The 17,836-nt window shown below is 46.0% G+C and overlaps 1 protein-coding gene across 1 annotated transcript in view; it reads right to left on the bottom strand.

Annotated features, from left to right (window-relative positions):
• The window catches only part of PRKCA (protein kinase C alpha), a 368,920-nt gene extending 351,517 nt beyond the window's left edge, over positions 1–17,403 (bottom strand). The window contains exons 1-2 of the mRNA XM_032616229.1: positions 17,105–17,403; positions 14,373–14,404 (exon numbers count right to left, since the gene is read on the bottom strand). Coding sequence (XP_032472120.1) covers positions 14,373–14,404; positions 17,105–17,277 — 205 coding nt within the window. The 5' untranslated portion in view covers positions 17,278–17,403. The remainder of the gene's footprint in view (positions 1–14,372; positions 14,405–17,104) is intronic.
• Between the last annotated feature and the right edge of the window lie 433 nt (positions 17,404–17,836).

The following is a 17,836-nucleotide window of genomic DNA, read 5'->3' as shown; positions in this document are numbered from 1 at the left end:
CCTACCCAGTTATATTTTAAACTCCCTGATAAGACTCAGTCTGTTCACTTTTATGAAAGCCCTCCTCCATATCAACAGCTAGTACATGGTTCTGTCCACAGCAGATCCAGGGAGGTGACAATCTTCCCCAAAGAGGACGACACCGAATTCGCCTCACACGCTTATTCTCTTTGCGCCCACATGTCCCAGTGTAGAAAAATAACTATAAAACCCGATTTTGATCTTAGGTTGGATGTCAAGACCAGGAACAAGACGACCATATGGACAGTAACGTAGGTGAGGTTTAGACAAGCAAACGGCTATATAAGTTCAATCAGTAATTATTTCCACCACCCACAGAAAAGACACATCCACACACACACTTCCTGCCCACAGAAGTACTGGGTAACAGTAAAATTCACACAGAGGTGCAATGAACACTGCACACTTCGAGAACCTCCGACAACCAAGTTTTCCCACAAGTAGCATGCAGCACATGTGCCCAGGTGGCTTACCATACTCCGTAAAACTTAACTAGTTCAACTGGTTTATATTCACTTCAGTTGTGGATACTTTGATAGGAAAACTCCATTCACATGGTCTTTCCGCGTTAATATACGTGTAACTAACATGCATGTGACCTTATAAAGGCATCTTAAACTATATGACCCAAATTAAATTCGAATCCAATCAAACCTCTGGATCCAGCTGCCAATTTGCAGGAAATACAGGGGAAAATGATGTACTATGAGCATCTAGTTACCAAGCTTCTGACTGTGGGAAACTCTACAGGTCCAAAAACCCAGGGACGCCTCCAGGTAAGTTATAAGGAAATGGGGAAGTTATAGAGAGACTTAAGGACATTTCCAATTATTTTTAAACGTGCAAGATTAAACTACAGTATCTGGGGATAACCCCATGATAGAACTAAACGAAACACACAGAAGTGATGGATCTAAAAGTCACGGAAGTAGTCACTTTGGGGGAAGAAACGAAGCAAATGCGGACGAGCCAGGCTCCCCTGCCTGAGCTGGGCAGCCGTTACAAGCGACGGTGGCTTTATGGTCATTCATTACACCACACATTTTCTGTGTGGTTTTATACATTTGCATTTTATTTTACAATGAAAGGTTTAAAAGGTACGATCCAATTTTCCTCCCTGAGGACGCGCTAAAGGTGAACTCTCCAATACCATATAGCCACCCACTGCATGTAGCTATTTAACTTTAAAAATAAATGCAACAAACAATTCAGTTCTACATTTCAAGGGCTTAATAGCCAGACGGCACCAGTGGCTACCCTTCAAGACAGGGCAGATTATGGAGCATTCCCGGCATCACACAAAATTCTATTGGACAACAACAGTCTAGAGAACAAGCTGGCTTTCCAGATCAAGCTCTTAACTTCTAGTTCGTCTCTCCAGAAAATACCTGGCAGATGCATGAGATCCACAACCTTCAGTGGCTTCCATTCCTATTATTCTGCTTGTAAATAAGACTCCTAGCAGTGACAAGCAATACAAACTCATTGACAACCACCCAGCAACCCCAGTGACCACAGGCAGACCCCACCCAGACTGGCATTACTCCAGTGCAACAGTAATAAAAAACAGGAGTGGTCTCATTTTTTTGTTTTAACTCAAGGAAGGCATCTGCTTGCACCAATGCATGATTAGACATACCATACCGATACAACAAAACGTGATTTACCTCCAAGACTAAGAAATTAGATGCACTCTGGGATCCTATACAGGCCCCCACAACAGAAGGAGGACATTAGTGGAAAAACTGGTGCAAATTCAAATGAGATCTATAGTTTAGTTAATACCGTACCAATGTTAATTTCCTGTTCTTCCTAATTACACTACAGTTATGAGAGATGTTAATATTGGGGGAAGCTGGCTGCAACAGAAATTCACTGTATCATTTTTCAACTTTCCAGTGAAACAGAATTAGTTCAAAATGAAAGTGTGAAGGAAAGCTTTCTTCCAAAGAGTTAAGGAGCTGGATGAGAAACTCCACTTAGAGCCAAGGATGGTTCAATCACTTGAGGATGAAATGAGATTGGTATAAGTTTCAGTTCATAGAACTGAAAGTCCCCACTCACTGCCTCGCCCCAGAATCACAGATTTTCCCAGGAAAGCTGACTTTGAAAAGGAAGGCTATTATTCAAAGCAAGTTATGACTTCCATACAGCAGCAGGTGCAAAGGAGCAAAAAAAAAAAGTGGCTTAGAAACTTCCCACTCCTTGCTGGTTACACAGGAGGCCCTGGTGTAAAATTTATCAAGCTATACACTTATGATCAATGCATGTTTCTTTATATATATTGTAATGTATCACAATTCAATTAAAAAGTTTTTAAAAAGAAAAAACTTCCTACTTTTTTTTTTTTGCGGTACGCGGGCCTCTCACTGCTGTGGCCTCTCCCGTTGCAGAGCACAGGCTTCGGACGTGCAGGCTCAGCGGCCATGGCTCACGGGCCCAGCCGCTCCGCGGCATGTGGGATCCTCCTGGACCGGGGCACGAACCTGTGTCCCCTGCATCGGCAGGCGGACTCTCAACCACTGCGCCACCAGGGAAGCTCCAAAAACTTCCTACTCTTAACACAAGTCCTATCAAATCTTCAAAATTATTCATATATATCAAATCAGCAGTAATACTTTACCTTGAGTTTCCTAACTTTGAATCTGATTCAAAGTCTCTTGGAGCAATAAAGATGTCCAAGAGTATGGGAGGGAAACTCACCAAGGAAAAAAAATAGGAACCATCACTTCTGGCTCATTTTTAAAGCAACTTAGAAATCTAGGACAAGAAAGAAAATTCCCCAAGCAACACTTACAAGACTTATGTTGTGTTTGGATTTAAATAGAAAACACTGAAAAAGGTATGCATAAAGTGTCCGTGTTTAACTTCAGTTCCATCATTTTGTATATTTTCTATATTTATGTATTTCTAAGATCAGAACCTCAAGTCAACACTGAAACGAAGGTCTGACGTCTATATTTGGCTGTACCACTGGGCAGAAATAATTTCAATTCTAAGAACAGGTCACTGTACTACAGAAGGCAAAGCCACATAAACTTTACGGTTATATTTAGTCACCCTTCAAATCTTGCCTGGGGGCCTCCAAAAATATGTACAGTTGTAGATTAATACTAGTGGGCTTGTACATATGTACTTTAGGTAACATATAAAATGCAAAATGAGGTGCTGTAATATCTCGGTGTAAGATTAATAGTAGACTAAGTAGCTCAGGGATGTAGCTTGCTCCCAATTGTGAGGAGCTAAAATTAGACAAAAGTCAAATGTGTAACTTCAAGCAGAGCCATTTTCCTTGCCCGTGAATTCTCATCCAAATCCAAAGTCGTACACATCTTTAATATTTTAAGCAAGATGTTTGTTATTACCAGACTGGTAACCCACGTTATGAAAGATGAACATACAACCCTTACTCAGTAAACCTCCTAGGCTTTAGAGCAAGATGCACATTTGTCTCTAAACGGCACTACCATTTTTCAAAGGCAGTAAAAGGAATCCAGTGCCGGCTCTAAGTTTCCAGATTTCCCCAGGCTTCAATAGATTATGGGATGGGCACCTAGACTCACTGGCAGTAGAACTTAAGATGTAAGACTAGAGAGTACACTTAAGTACAAAGGTTTATGAGCTACCAGGAAGCGGCAGTGGGCACAGCATCACTTTACAGGAGTTGGGGCACGAAGATCAGTTTTGCGGTTGGGTTTACAGCACATCACGGAACCCTCGTGGCCGGGTCCAAGGCTGTGAACTCAGGGCCTCAGTTATACAGCCTCCACAATCCCTTCCTGCTTTAAATCCCAAGACCACGGCTCTTCTTGATCCTGTGACTACAGACTTCACCAAGGAGGCCAAGGTTAGTACTTAAATGGACATGAATTCAGATGACTAACCTACATTTAAATAGAAGCACGTTTTTAATTACCTACAGATATAGTAAATATAATGGTTAAGAGAGCTATCCAGCTTCTTAGTGACTAAAATCTCGCCCACCTGACGTGACTATATTCTACTAGTTCGATTTTTTCTTTTTAATCCTAAGTCTCCACATAGTTTCAGGCTGCTCGGTCAATATATACAGATCAAATAAAATCTGACATAAAAGGGACACACAGGAAATGCAAACAAGAGCCAGAAGTCGACGATGTACTCTCAGAACTTTGGGATAAAACTTCATTAATTCGCCACCAACAGGCAAGTTAGCCAAGCACCTTGTTCACGAACGAGCCTATCAGAGTTAACGGCATGACTGCTGTACTCTCCCCAAGTTTATACTTTAATCATGAAAAGCATTAGTATCACACCTCTCACCGTCATATTAACTGAAGAATAAAAGCCCAGAGCCTCGCCCAATGAGTTATCATCTGATCTCCAATACCTTTACCATTTATGTTAATTTTTCTACAGCAGTGCATCACATTCTTTTCAGACCACCCACGGCACATCTCAAGCATAAACGGTTCCAGCTCCCACCCAACAGCTAATCTTTAATCAATTGCGATTTTGCAAGTTAATTTGCAACACATGATCAGACCCCGCTCAACCAGCAGGTGCTGTGGTGCTTGACGGTTCTGATTAAGAAAGGGAAAGACAATGCGTCTCAACCCTTAACCCAAACTTGATTTTGAACCTAAAGAATAAATAAGAATCAGTCCTGCATGTTTCTGAACTGTTAGAAACTGAAATTAAAACAGAATGATCAAGTTTTCCATGTTAATGAGTCACTCAGATTGAAGAAGCTAATGGAAAACTAAAGTGATAAAAATCACTTTAGTGATCAAACTCACCATGTGAAAACATCAGATATACTGAAGATTTCAAAATTAGGCCTATGACTAACAGGATCATTCTGTAATCCACCTATTAATGTTAACTTACAACTTTTCATGATTACAACTGCATTAAGCACCTTTTAGAAAAAAAAGAAAAGTACGATTTAAACTACTCCCTACACTGTAAAACAGTTAAGGATCAAGTTGCAATTTCCGAAGTTTTAAAAGTGAGCCATCTCCCATTTTCACATTTTAAGATAACTATGTACAGTTGTATGCATTAATTCAAAAGGGGGAAAATAATTTAAGCTCATTTACTGCCACTGAACTTCAAAACAAATCCAAATGGAAACTAACGCAAACCTTTACAAGCATGAGCTAGCTTTCTTGAATCAATGAGTTTTATGCCAATTACAAACAGCACCACAAATCATACTTTATGAGACAATCTGACAGAAGGAAAAACAAGTGAAAACGTGAGTAAAAGGGACTGGCTACTTATCCGTATAGCTTCAGATACCAACAAGAAACTACTGCGATGCGACAGACACTCCATCACCCTGGTCTCAAAGCTGCAGGACAGTGGGCGAGTGCTTAGCCTCCGCCCCAGCGTCCATCCCTGGAGAGCGGGGACGGAACGCCAGCTCCCCAGGGAGGGGGTGGGCGGACATATGCCGAGCACATACCAGCGCAGCAGTCTTCTGTGAGTTCCGATTTTGCACAGCTGAAATCCAGATGAAAGCCCGTCTTATGTTCCCACCTGAGGTACTCTGCAGCACCCCTTTACCTTCCAAGGATTCTGATTAGGGTTATAACACTTTCCCCACAGTTCAGCCCCGTGGAGAAGGAAGAAATAACTGAGAATGAGCCAGAAATTCCGGAAGAATAAACCAGTGTGCAGTTCTTAAAGAACAATGTGCTTCCAGTTTTAAATACGTGATGTTATTTCTTTCTTATTGTTTCCCTTATTGATGTGTATGAGCCTACCGGAACTCGGTCTTCGTTATCACCTCCAGTCCTCATCTCCAGGCTGGCCACCAATAGTACCAGCTTCAGAACAAAGACCCTCGGAATAGTGTCAGAGCAGCACCCTTACTAAAACACATTTTCCAAAAAATTAATACTACATCTCTGACATGGTGTGTAATACTGTTCTCTCCTGTAACTGCAAGATCTTTCTGAAAAGTGAGCGTGACAGTTAAAAACTACAAGAGGGGGCTTCCCTGGTGGCGCAGTGGTTGAGAGTCCGCCTGCCGATGCAGGGGACACGGGTTCGTGCCCCGGTCCGGGAGGATCCCACATGCCGCGGAGCGGCTGGGCCCGTGAGCCATGGCCGCTGAGCCTGCGCGTCCGGAGCCTGTGCTCCGCAACGGGAGAGGCCACAACAGTGAGAGGCCCGCGTACCGCCAAAAAAAAAAAAAAACTACAAGAGAAAGTCACGGATTAGCAGAAAAGAGCCCACCTGTGGGGACAGGCAGGGGGTAGACCCTCGGGCATTTCTCCATCTGCCCTATCGGGGGGTCAGGGCTGGCAACACCGCCAGCACCACAGCCTCCCTGGACCCCCAAGTCACTTTCAGGTTCTTTTGCTCCATTATTTCCTCACATTAGAGCATTTCCCCCCAGCTCCCCAAATGAAGGAAATCCCACGCATCCTACAAAGCCCAAATCGAAAGCCACCTCTTAAGGAGCCAAAAAAACATCTTCATCCTCATGTCGGTCGACTCCTACTTGGTTCAGACTTATGACGGTGAGCTGTCTCCACCTACGCCGCCAGGCTGTCCGCCCTGCGGCGTCCAGCAGAACCTCCCACTACAGGCCGCAAGCACAGAGGCGTCACCGGGTTGAACAACTTCATCCCTGCGTACCTCCACCATCCAGTGAGGTGGCTGAAGTCTGACAAAGCAGGAGGAACCACGCGGCGGGGCACCTGGGGTAACAGCACAGAGTCTGGACCCACACTGCCGGGCGCGAGCGGCGAGCTGCCAAACTTCTGGGCCTCAGTTTCCCTAGCTGTAAAACGGGGATGGCACTGCGGACCTTTTCAGAAGTGTCATGAGGATCAAATGAGGACCGAAAAGTGCTCAGATCAGGATTTAAGAGTAAGCACGACATCGGCGCTTGTTATTGTGTTTCAGATACAGGAAAACCTCCCCATCGTAGACTACAGCGCATGAGGTACGAGACTCATCACTCCAAGCGTCATGGTTTCACCAACAGGATCACTGGCACTTAGGAGTTGGATCATCTCTACCAGAATTTTGCTCAGAATTCAGCTGTTGATTGGATCATGCTCTTATCCCATTTCTCATACAAGTCTGTCCAAGTTGGGTCTAAGTTTGTTTATAGTACACACCGTCAGGTCCCGGGCTTCCACTCTTATTTCTTACCTATTGAAGTCACCCCAGTTAATAAATGATCTTGTATTTCCCAAAATGCCCAAACTAGAGGTGTATAGATATTAGGGGGAAAACAGCAAACGAAGGCAAAGATCAACTACCCTCATGCTAATCTTACTTGGTGAACTTGCTCTTAAATAATTCTTATCTTGCGCTGACAATTAATCAAATCATTCCCCTCTAATTCTATTTCCAGAAGCCATTTTCCCCTTTGTATAATTTAAGAGGGTTTCTTTTAATGTAGCTGTAGTAATTTCAACTAGATTTGACAGCTAAAACCATGCCAATCCTGAAATGTTCACGTCTCAGGTTAAAGTCTAACATGAGTTTTCAGTCTGAGGGGAGAGACCTGAAATAAAGGGTTTGTCGTGGAAATTCTGACAGACACATGAGGACAGCAAGGCCTTCATTCTATGTCACCAAGACATGTTTCAGTGTTTCCCTCAATGGCAGCATTCTTTCCCCCCTTAATATAAATTCAGGCTCTGTAAGTACCAAAAAAGTTTCCATTTGGCTCTCAAAAGTGCTTTCTGCAGAACAACGATTAGAATCTGAACCCGAGCTCCACCCCGCAAGCTCCACCCCACCAGCCTGGCAGATTCTCCGGCACTCGTTTCTTTAAAAACGACCATATCCTGTGCTCAATGGGGCGCTTTTGCAAAGAAGTATACAAAAATGAGAAAGCTCCTGGATTGTCTGGCATGAGGCAGCATTTAACACGACTTTCTTTCAATTGACTGAAGCCTGTCACGGGATTGCAACTGGGTGACAACCGTTCCGCCCCTGCGGCCCCACTCCTCACATGAAGATGCAGAAACCTTTCAGGAACAAGAAGTATTAAAAACACCAGAATCAAGTCGAGCTACTGCTCTGTCTGGAGCATCACAATCTGGTTTCGGCCATTAGCAATCTCCAAGCAAAGGACCGTTTAAATGACTGTACCAAACACATCCTGGCGCTGGTTTTAACTTTTCACCCCTGTACCCCAGCTAAGGCATCGCCCCTCCTGCTGGGGCCCATACCATGCTCTGGTTTTACCCGTGGCAGAAAGATTCATTTCTGATGTCCAGATACTTCTCTAGAGTTAGAAGGCAGGCACACCAAGGGGTTTATTCCTATCGTAGTAATTCATTAAGCTTAACATGACATAGAACTTATTACACATACGAATTAAAATTTTCTGCTCTATATTTTGACTAAGTATGCTTAGCTTCAGAAATCACTTTTTCTTATGCCATCTCAAGATCTACCCCTCGTTGACATAACTTTGGATTATAAACTAGACTTCCAAGTAGGCAGGGGCTTCCCTGGTGGTGCAGTGGTTAAGAATCCGCCTGCCAATGCAGGGGACATGCGTTCGTGCCCTGGGCCAGGAAGATCCCAACGTGCCACGGAGCAACTGAGTCCGTGCACCACAACCACTGAGCCTGCGCTCTAGAACCGACGAACCACAACTACTGAAGCCCGTGCGCCTAGAGCCTGTGCTCCACGAGGAGTCACCGCTGTGAGAAGCCCGCGCACCGCAATGAAGAGCAGCCCCCGCTCGCTGCAACTAGAGAAAGCCCACGCGCAGCAACGAAGACCCAACACGGCCAAAAATAAATAAATTTATATAAAAAAACAGTAGGCAGGCAGAAGTGACTGTGATCCTTCCAGCTAGGAACATTCATACCATACCTCTAATATTTATACAATCTCACACCCAGCAAATATTTACGTAGTGTCAACCGAGCACCAGGCACTGCATTAAACATGGAAGACAGAGAAATAAGCCTCAGTCCTTGCTCCCGAGGCTGGTAGAGGAAACAGACAGGAAATACTGTGGGGGGAGGGTCCTATGAGAGGGAGAGCACCCAGAATGGCAGGGAGGACGGAAAAGGTCCAGGCTAAACTTCAGGCTAAGACTCCAAGTGTACTCTCTGGGCAAAAACAGGTTGGAGAAAGCATGGAGAGAACACACTTTCTGGAAAAGTACAGCTTCCTTCAAGTGACAGGAGGATGGGAGGAAGGAGAGCAGCCTTAAGATGAGTCAGAAAAAGCAAGGCAGCGGGACTGAAGAGACTCAATGTCCTGGCAGGGAGCCGGGCTCCATCCGTACAGGGAAGCTCTGCAGACAGTTAATGGCACTTTGAAAACCACCGTGAAGGAAAAAACCAGCATGTTAAGGGTTAATGTGACTAAAAACTTAAATGTGAGTGTCCTCCAGGAGAGTGAAACACTCAGGACACTAAGACACATGGTAGAAGTAAAGGAAATTTGCATGTCAGATTCATCTGCAAAAATAAATACTTGAGATTTCTACCAGCATCAACTTCGGAGGGTGGGGGGGCATGTGTGTGAATAGAAGCACTTTCACTTAATGTACCGAGTGAAAGAAGAGCAATTCAGAAAGCCATTAATCAGAAATCATTTTGTAACCGTTGGCACCAAATGGGAATCCCCTGTACTAAGATTTCTTCATGTGTCTCTACTTCTGAGAGGAAAAGAAAGTTCTAGCTGCCCATCTCAATCACTTTCCTGCATTTTAGGGATTACAGACAAGCTCATCTTCGAAGTTGAAATAACCCTTTAGTCTGACCTCAGTGCAAAACCTCCAGCGTTCCGAATCATACTCACTCTTACTTGGACCTGCCTTTTTGGAACTTACAGGTAACCAGACACTCATCTATAGTTCACATGGCTTCTCATCTGCGGGGAGGGTAACCAAGTGAGAAGCAGGGTCGTGAAATGCTGACCTGTTCTGAAGATGGAAGATCCTGGCGTCAACTTCGGAAATCAGTGGGCCGCCCCAGAGTCCAGGGGCGGCCGATCCAGTACACGGAAAGGACAGGTACTCTGTCAAAGGTGGCCAGCTTCACCACGCAGCCCCACCCGGGTCCCAGCCCCCAACCCTCTCCTGGCACCTGCCGGCCACACTGCTTGGCTCTCAGAACCCTGAGCTCGTGATGATGCCTTTCAGAAAAGGCATCCCTTTCTGAAAAGCTGCCAACTCAACCCCCTGGTAAAGATCACCCTCCCTTAGATGGGCCCGGTTTTCTGGGATTCCTCAGCTCCTACAGCCAAAGGGGGGAAACCATTCTTTTTTCTTCAAACATCAACTTTCATTCTCAGAGGAGGAGTATCAAGCACCGTCCTACTTGGGTAAGCCGAAATATCGACCCCGAAACAGGCCTTCAAGATGGAATGTCATCAGGAAAGGGGTGGAGAAAGCCGATTTCTTCACCCTCAACGATGGAAAAATACAGAGCTTCAGTTAGCCTCACAAGTTACGTACAGTATTTGACGTGTACTCAGCAGGGAAATGGCTCAAGATCCAAACCTGGCTCAGCAGCGCCGTGCGAGCACATGAACGTGAATGAATTCCCTGCGGACGGCTTGCACGTGCCAGGCGGACCACCCAGGACGAAGAGCCACAACAGCAGACCCCGGTCATCCGGGGGAATTCATACTGATGCTGTCTCCAGCGTGTATTCAGAGAGCCTGGGTGACAGTGCATTTTAACTTGTGACATTCACCATGAACGAACAGAAAAAGGGAAAACAGAAGCAGGTTAGCCAGATGTAACAGACTATTTGGCCCGTCAAGGAAGCAGGTCACTTTTTGAGAGGCTATTTCTAACGCTGTAAGTAGAGAAGGGCATGGGTCTTGCTAACTGAGGAGGAAAGAAACGACTTGGCTCACTCCCTTTCCCAGTAGCCAAAGTAGGAGATGCGGCTGTTTGGGGCGCCACGGCCCCCGAGGAAGAGCACCTGAGGCAGCCGGCACTCTCGGACAGCTGCTGGGAGCAGCCTGAGCAGGACAGAGACCCCAACTGGACCCAGGCCTTCCGGGCTTGAATCTCAACTTCCTCAATGCCCAGAGCCAGACAAGCTTGCTTCTCTTCTTCCTTCAGAAGCAGGCAAGGCCAAGCTCTCCAGCAGCCTCACGGAGATGAAGTGAGCACAGAACAGATCAAGCCACCCAAAGAATAAGCAAACAAAAATAAGCAAATTTCGAGTCCTATCCATTGCGGCTTGTCTTCATCTCTAAGAACCTGAAGAAGGTTCCACCGGCTTCAAGATCTACCCTGTCCTCCGCCCACGAGGCCCTCGGTTCCAACCACGTCAGGCAGCAAATTCTCACCGGCAGGATCAGCTTGTGTTTACTTGCCCTGGTAACACATTTTCAGGGTTGCATCCCTGTACCACGTGTGCCGTAGGACGGAATAGAGTCCATCAGGTAAAAGTAGGAATGACCCAACAGATCTCTTCAGAGAAGCTTCCTGCGTCCATTTATGTTATATCTTGGGGGAAGGGAAGAAGTGGGAAATCACCTTACATGTTTTTTTTGGAAACACCCTTATAAAATATGCTTTCTAGATGGTACAGATTACAAACCCAGTTTTAAGGACTAAAACTTGCTTATATCTTTAGTCTTCCAATTCTGACTTAACACTAAATGACGGTGAATATTTTAGGCTTAAAGCTAAACGAGTCCATGTATGTGTGACTCGTTTGGAGCATCTGCCCCCTTTGAGCTGAAGTAAACTCAGCTGCAGGTGTTTTATCTTCTGACCAGAGCAACACGCTACACACTTAGAGCTGGAACACTACACCCCCTCCATCAGGTGACAAGTACGCATACTAAAGGCAGCCTCAGCCTCCAGCTGTCATCCCTAGAGGGTGGGCTGCAAAGGGCACACGTGAGGACGAGTCATTCTGCTAAGAACGAGCCTATCAAACCAAACCAACAGGAAAAGTTGAGTTAGAGATCAGGAGAAAACTTAACATCTGACCATTTAAGAATATACTGAAGACTGAGACAAGTACCAAAATAGGAAACACTGAGTAACCATTATGTGATTAAGAGCACTGCCCTGAGCTAACATTATCTAAGTTACAAACAACAAGATAATGGGTTAGCACAGGCCTGCTCGGAAGTCAAAAACTACAGATGACACATAACTACACAACAAGCAGCTCCCCACAAACAGACTTAGAACTTGAAATGGTTTCTGTGAATTAGAAATCTGTAAATACAGTAGGGGAACTCATTCAAGGGATCAGGTTTAATTCTTCAAAGCAAACAATACTGCATAGAGCACACGTTCACTGCTATAGTTTCGGTTTGTAAATCCTGAATTTCAAATATAAGGAAATTCACAGGACAGATACAAGGGGCTAAAACATGTTGGAAGTACTCAAACTTACACGGGAGATGGAATTTGAAAGAGGCCCTTTTCACCTACCAGAGCAAAAATATAGGTAAGAATGAAGAGAAAGGGGTACTCTCATATTGATACTGAAATACACATTAGAACCTTTCTGGAGAGCAATTTAAGCTGTGCTCATTGCAGTTTAAAATGTATCCACACACACTTCTACGTATCTATTGCAGAAACACCTAGAGTCCAAGGATATTGACAGCTGTATCTATACTACAACAGTACAGAGAACTTAGAAACATTTTAAATGTCTCAGACAGGTGAATCAATTTGCTATTTCCACACATGCAAATAAGGAAGAACTGATGTTTTGATATGGAAGGATACCTACCACCTACTGCTAAAAAAAAGCTGCAGAATGACTGAAAATTTTGATTTTTAAAAAGTATGTGTAAATAAGTGAATGAACGGAGGTCTTAAATAGAAGTTATCCCTGAGGGCGGGAAAGGAAACAAGACTTCATTTTTATATACAGTGTTTGTGCAATTTATGAGTAGCATTTCTGTAATTAAGGTAAATGGGAGTGATTGGATGCGAGATTATTAACCTGCCAATCCACTGGAAGTTCAAAAGATGCTTAAAAAACCATTCAGGTCCTGCTGTAGCCTAGTAAGGCCAACAAAACCTGCAGGTCTCAAAGGGACAAACCTTACCCTGGGGTTCTTTGTATTTAAAAAGCTCAGTTTCTACATAACATACCCCCTTTCTCTTGTGCATTATCTAGAACATTCAGTAAATATTTTTCTTATGAGTTTCCCTAGGCCTCCATTCAAACACATTACCAAAAATGACAGGAGATATAGGTATCACATTAGCCCAGAATCACAAGGTTAAATCTTTAAATTTCCTAAAATCCTGTTCAAAGACTTCAAACGTTGCCTATAAAGTTCAGGTCCACAACTCTGAGAAGTGGAAAGAGTCACATCTTCCTTTCATTTCTTAGACTGGCACCACGCCTTTCATTCTTCTGCAAAGGACTCAACTTGATTTCTCAATGTGACTCTCCAAATAAATGTATTCAATAGGGGTGTTAATCACAACGTAAAGGAAAGTAAAATACTGATTATACATAAAATACCCGCATCCAAAAATCTTTAGAAAATGCACATAAGAAACAAGTTCACAAGCGTGCAGGTTTTAAATGGTAACCAACTTACGAGCACAATTTTAAAGTTACAGGAAGTACACCCTGTGTGTCTCTAACGCACTTAACATTAAACACTTAGTATAATATTTTCCAGGCTAGAATGCACTTTCCACTTGCCCTAATAAACCGAAGCCCAGATGGGAAATGTAACCAGAACTAAGTAAACATAATATAGACAGGAGAGCCAGAAGGTGGGCTAATGAACTGGGATGACTTCACAAGCAATAAGGCATTCTAAAAAAATGTTTCAACGAAGAGCATGAAAAGCTAGGTATTTGGAGGGCGTAAAATGCCAACTACAGATCAGAGGAGGAAAGGGATTGCTTTGTGGATGCAATGGAGAGCGTAAGATGAGATAACGTGCCTCACGCTGCAGCCGCCTTAAAACGTGCAAACTTTGCTCTGGGTGACAATCGACCATCAAAAACCAGAAACAACTCACTATCGTGCTGCATGGCCCAAGATTAGGGGCCCAACCCAATGCCTAGGTAAAAAATGGACAAAAACAGGAAGAGCCACACACACCGTGATTTCGTTTTTTTCTGAACACCCACACAAAGACAGCAGTTTCTGACAAGAATGTTCTTGGCAAAAAAAATAAGTTACAGGAAGGTTTTTCCCTTGAAGAAAAAGGCAGCTCTATATGCAGATTACGAGGCAAAATACCAAACAATTTTCTTAAGGCCCAAATTTACAGCCCTCATATTTTGAGAACATCTAAACAACGTTTTTTTTTTGGGGGGGGGGAGATCAAAGAAAAGATGACTGGAAACACTGTTCCTGTCTGGAATGCTTATTTCATGCTGTACCTGAAAATAAAATCCAACGTGGGCAGCTTACCTTGGCACTGGAAGCCTTGTTTCCCAAACCCCCTGAAAAACAAACAAGAAGATTTCTTAACATATTTTGTGTTGGGTACCATATTTTAAGCCAGTTATGTAACAAAGCTTTCTAGTTAAAGGTTTGTACATGAAACCCAATGATGTGACAGGAAAACATGCCTTAATAGCTCAGAGCACAGGGTCAATGCAACTCTGAGAAGATCTGACCTCCAAAGGCTCCCTAAGCTGTCTCAATGTATGCAAGTTTTTTTTTTTTTTTACACTTATCAATACTTAAATTTCAACACAAGAACATGACTATAAAGTTGTTGGCTACAATATTCGGGGAACAAACAGGACCTGACCTTACGGTTAAAAGAAAAAAGCTGAATTTGGTCCCTAAAGACCAACTGAAAATTGTTTCTCCCTAAAGACAACTAAAAAGCAGCTTCATCATTTGTTGTGAATTTAAGTATTTGTCTAGATATTGCCAAGCAGCGCCACTCTTAACATTAAACTTTGGCTTAAAGGAGTCACATTTTACAAACTATCACCCCTGTTTTTCGCATGTGAGATTATGATCTAATTCTACCTAGAACCGGAGAGCATTCAAAGCACATTCAGGAACTATTTCGTTCTTGTAAATTACTTCAGAGAATTTACTTTCTAAGCAGAAAACCCTGACCGGGTCGTTAATTGCAAACACCATTCCAACTAGGATGAACTACATTAAAATTCTCAGAAGGTTATGAGTCAATCTGTCGCTTCACATAGCATTTTAAGTTTACAAAGAACTTCACAGATCTTTATAATTAACTCAGTCATCCCCACCCAGAAAATAATTAAACGCACTTAGTTTTAAAATATCAGTGCTTTAATATTTAAATGACTTGCAAATCAAGGACCCAGAAAAGAAAACTGAAAAATTAAAACCACTGCTAGACAAAGCTGGGGAATATTTTCCTGGAACTTCCAAGGGGTTGCTTTACAGCTAAGCAGAGAACTGTTTCAGGGATTACTCCGGGAGAAAGAGGCCAGGGAGATCTTTATTTTCCACTCACATTACACCTGGTGACCTGACATGCCACGTCAGTTCACCAGGGGCTAACAACTGATAGTGGAAAGTCTTCAGCGAGCCTGGATATACATGTTGCAAGTTCCTTTTCTACCTTACCTACTTCCTGCAAAAGTGATCAGTAGCCTAGCTGTTCCCTTTTAATGGAAGGTCACAGCTGATACACGAGGCTGAAGACCTCCCCTTAACTAAATGCAATCTCCTCTCTGCCCTAATACTCCAAGAACTTAAATAGTCTTATCTACAACTACCTATGTGCTCCTTGGAGCACAACTGCTTCATACGCTGACTACACACTGGAAACCATTCATGGAGGTGGCTGTGCTTTTCGTAAGTGGACTGCTGAGCTGATTTCTAAAAGACAATTAAGCACCTTATTAGCACCACGTTGGTGGGGCTCTCTTGGCGATGACTTTCCCGGGTGTGATGAATTCAGATAACGCCACACAAAGTTAAACACCTATCGATTAGCACCATGTTTGTGGGCCTTGCCCTTAGAGATGATTTTCCCCAGATGTGATGCATCCAGGTAGCGTTCTCCAGAGGGCCCCAACAAGATCCATAGGCCAGCTGGCTGGTGGCAGGGCGCACTCTGTGCTATCAACCTGGTGCCATTCCCCAGCCTGGTGGGGTGGCGGGGGAGGAGTTAAGGAACCCTAGACATGTCTGACTTGGGGCGGGTGTCTTACATCCAAGAACAAGAAATAGAAGAGGCAGAGTGGCTAGCAACCTAATTGAAAAGAACCTACTGCTCCTCCAACTAGAGCATTTGGACTGCCTTTAGTTTCAGCTTTCTTAAAAAAAAAAAAGAATTGAGGAATCACTGACCTTTTGAAAAAGTCAGTTAATAAAAGGCACAACTCTCTGACGGGAAGAAAGCACATACACGATTTCCTCTAGTTTCACAGGGTTCAGAGAACCCCCGTCTAAAGCCCACCACTTACCCATTCCCCGTAAACCCCCGGGGACCCCCGAGTTAATTTCTGCGTTCATTGAAAGTTACCAGAACTCTGACACCTTCAGCCCTGCCAACGTTTTTCTTACGGGCTCTGTCCTCACGCGCTGGGTTTTACCAGCCTAACCCCGTGCTGACGCGGGTTATTTTAAAGGACTCCATCTCCCCTTCTGCCCTTTACTCGCTCCCTTTAGCTCCCACTCCCCTGCACGCTCTCAACAGTTGGTCGCCTGTCCGCTCTCCCCGGGTTCACGCAGGGAAACCGGAGGCACTCCGCGGCCAACAGGTACGAGTTGCAAGCGGGCAGGACCCAAGGCTGCAACGGAGCCGGAGCCCGAGCCCGAGAAAAAAGGCCGCATCCACACTCGCGAGGCGCCCGGCCCCGCTCGCCCCCAACCCGGGCCGCGCCGCGCAGCCGCCGCCTGCCACCTCCCAGACTCTTCCCCGGGGACCCGCCCTCCGACTCTCCGCGGCGCTCGGCCCTGACCCGCGGAGACTCCCGGTCTGTTCTTGGGACGCCGGGGAAGGGTGGGGGGCCTCCCTGTCGCCCCCTGCCGCGGCGGGGGGCGGCCGGCCGGCAACTCCCGGGAGTCCCGCCCGCGTGCGTCCTGCCTGGAGCGCGCGTAGCGTCCCAGGCGAGTTGGGACTCCCAGCGGCTCCCCAAGTTCCCCGGGAGAGGCGGCCCAGACCGGGGAGGACCGGCCCCGCCGCGCGCACCCACCAGATAAAGTCGGTGCAGTGGCTGCAGAAGGTGGGCTGCTTGAAGAAGCGGGCGATGAAGCGGTGGTCCTTCACCTCGTGCACGTTCTTCTGTCTTAGCGCCCCTTTGCGGGCGAAGCGGTTGGCCACGTCCTGAGGCGCTGCCGAGTCGTTGGCCGGGAAGACGTCAGCCATGGTCCCCCCACCGCCTGCTACCTCCGCCGGGAGCGGGGGGCGCGGGCGGCGGCCGAGGCGCGGCAGGAGTCGGGCCGGAGCGGAGCCGCGCCGGAGCGGAGCCGCGGGCGCGCTGCTGGCCCCTCGCGCACTGACAGCGGCGCCAGCGCTCGCGCTTCCGACTCGGGCGGCGGAGGCGGCCCGCCCACCGCGCATGCTCTGAGCGCGGCCCGGGCGGGGGTGGGGGCGCGCCGGCGCTGGAGGAGTCGACGCCCCCGCGTTTTCCGCGCCGCCGGGGAAACAGAGGGGGCGCCCGGGCCTGGGAGCTAAAGGACGCCGCGGAAGCGGGCCCGTTCTCCGCCGCCACCGCCTCCTTCTTCTCCCAGCCTTCTTCCCTCAGGGCCGCCCGCTCCGCTCCTCTCCGTCCACCGCACACGCCGTCCAGCTTGTTGTCGTCGTCGTCGTCGTCGTCTTCCTCCTCGCAGACTCCGCTCGCCGCGCTCAGACGCTCACTCACCTTTCCGGCTTCCAGGACCCACCGTGTTTCCGGCCCAAGAGCCCAGCTTTTATAAGCTTGCAT

Source organism: Phocoena sinus, chromosome 20 (assembly GCF_008692025.1).
Source record: "Phocoena sinus isolate mPhoSin1 chromosome 20, mPhoSin1.pri, whole genome shotgun sequence".
In the NCBI taxonomy this organism is placed as follows: Eukaryota; Metazoa; Chordata; class Mammalia; order Artiodactyla; family Phocoenidae; genus Phocoena; species Phocoena sinus.
Note: the sequence above shows the minus strand (reverse complement) of the source record. Positions and strands in the feature narration are given on the sequence as shown.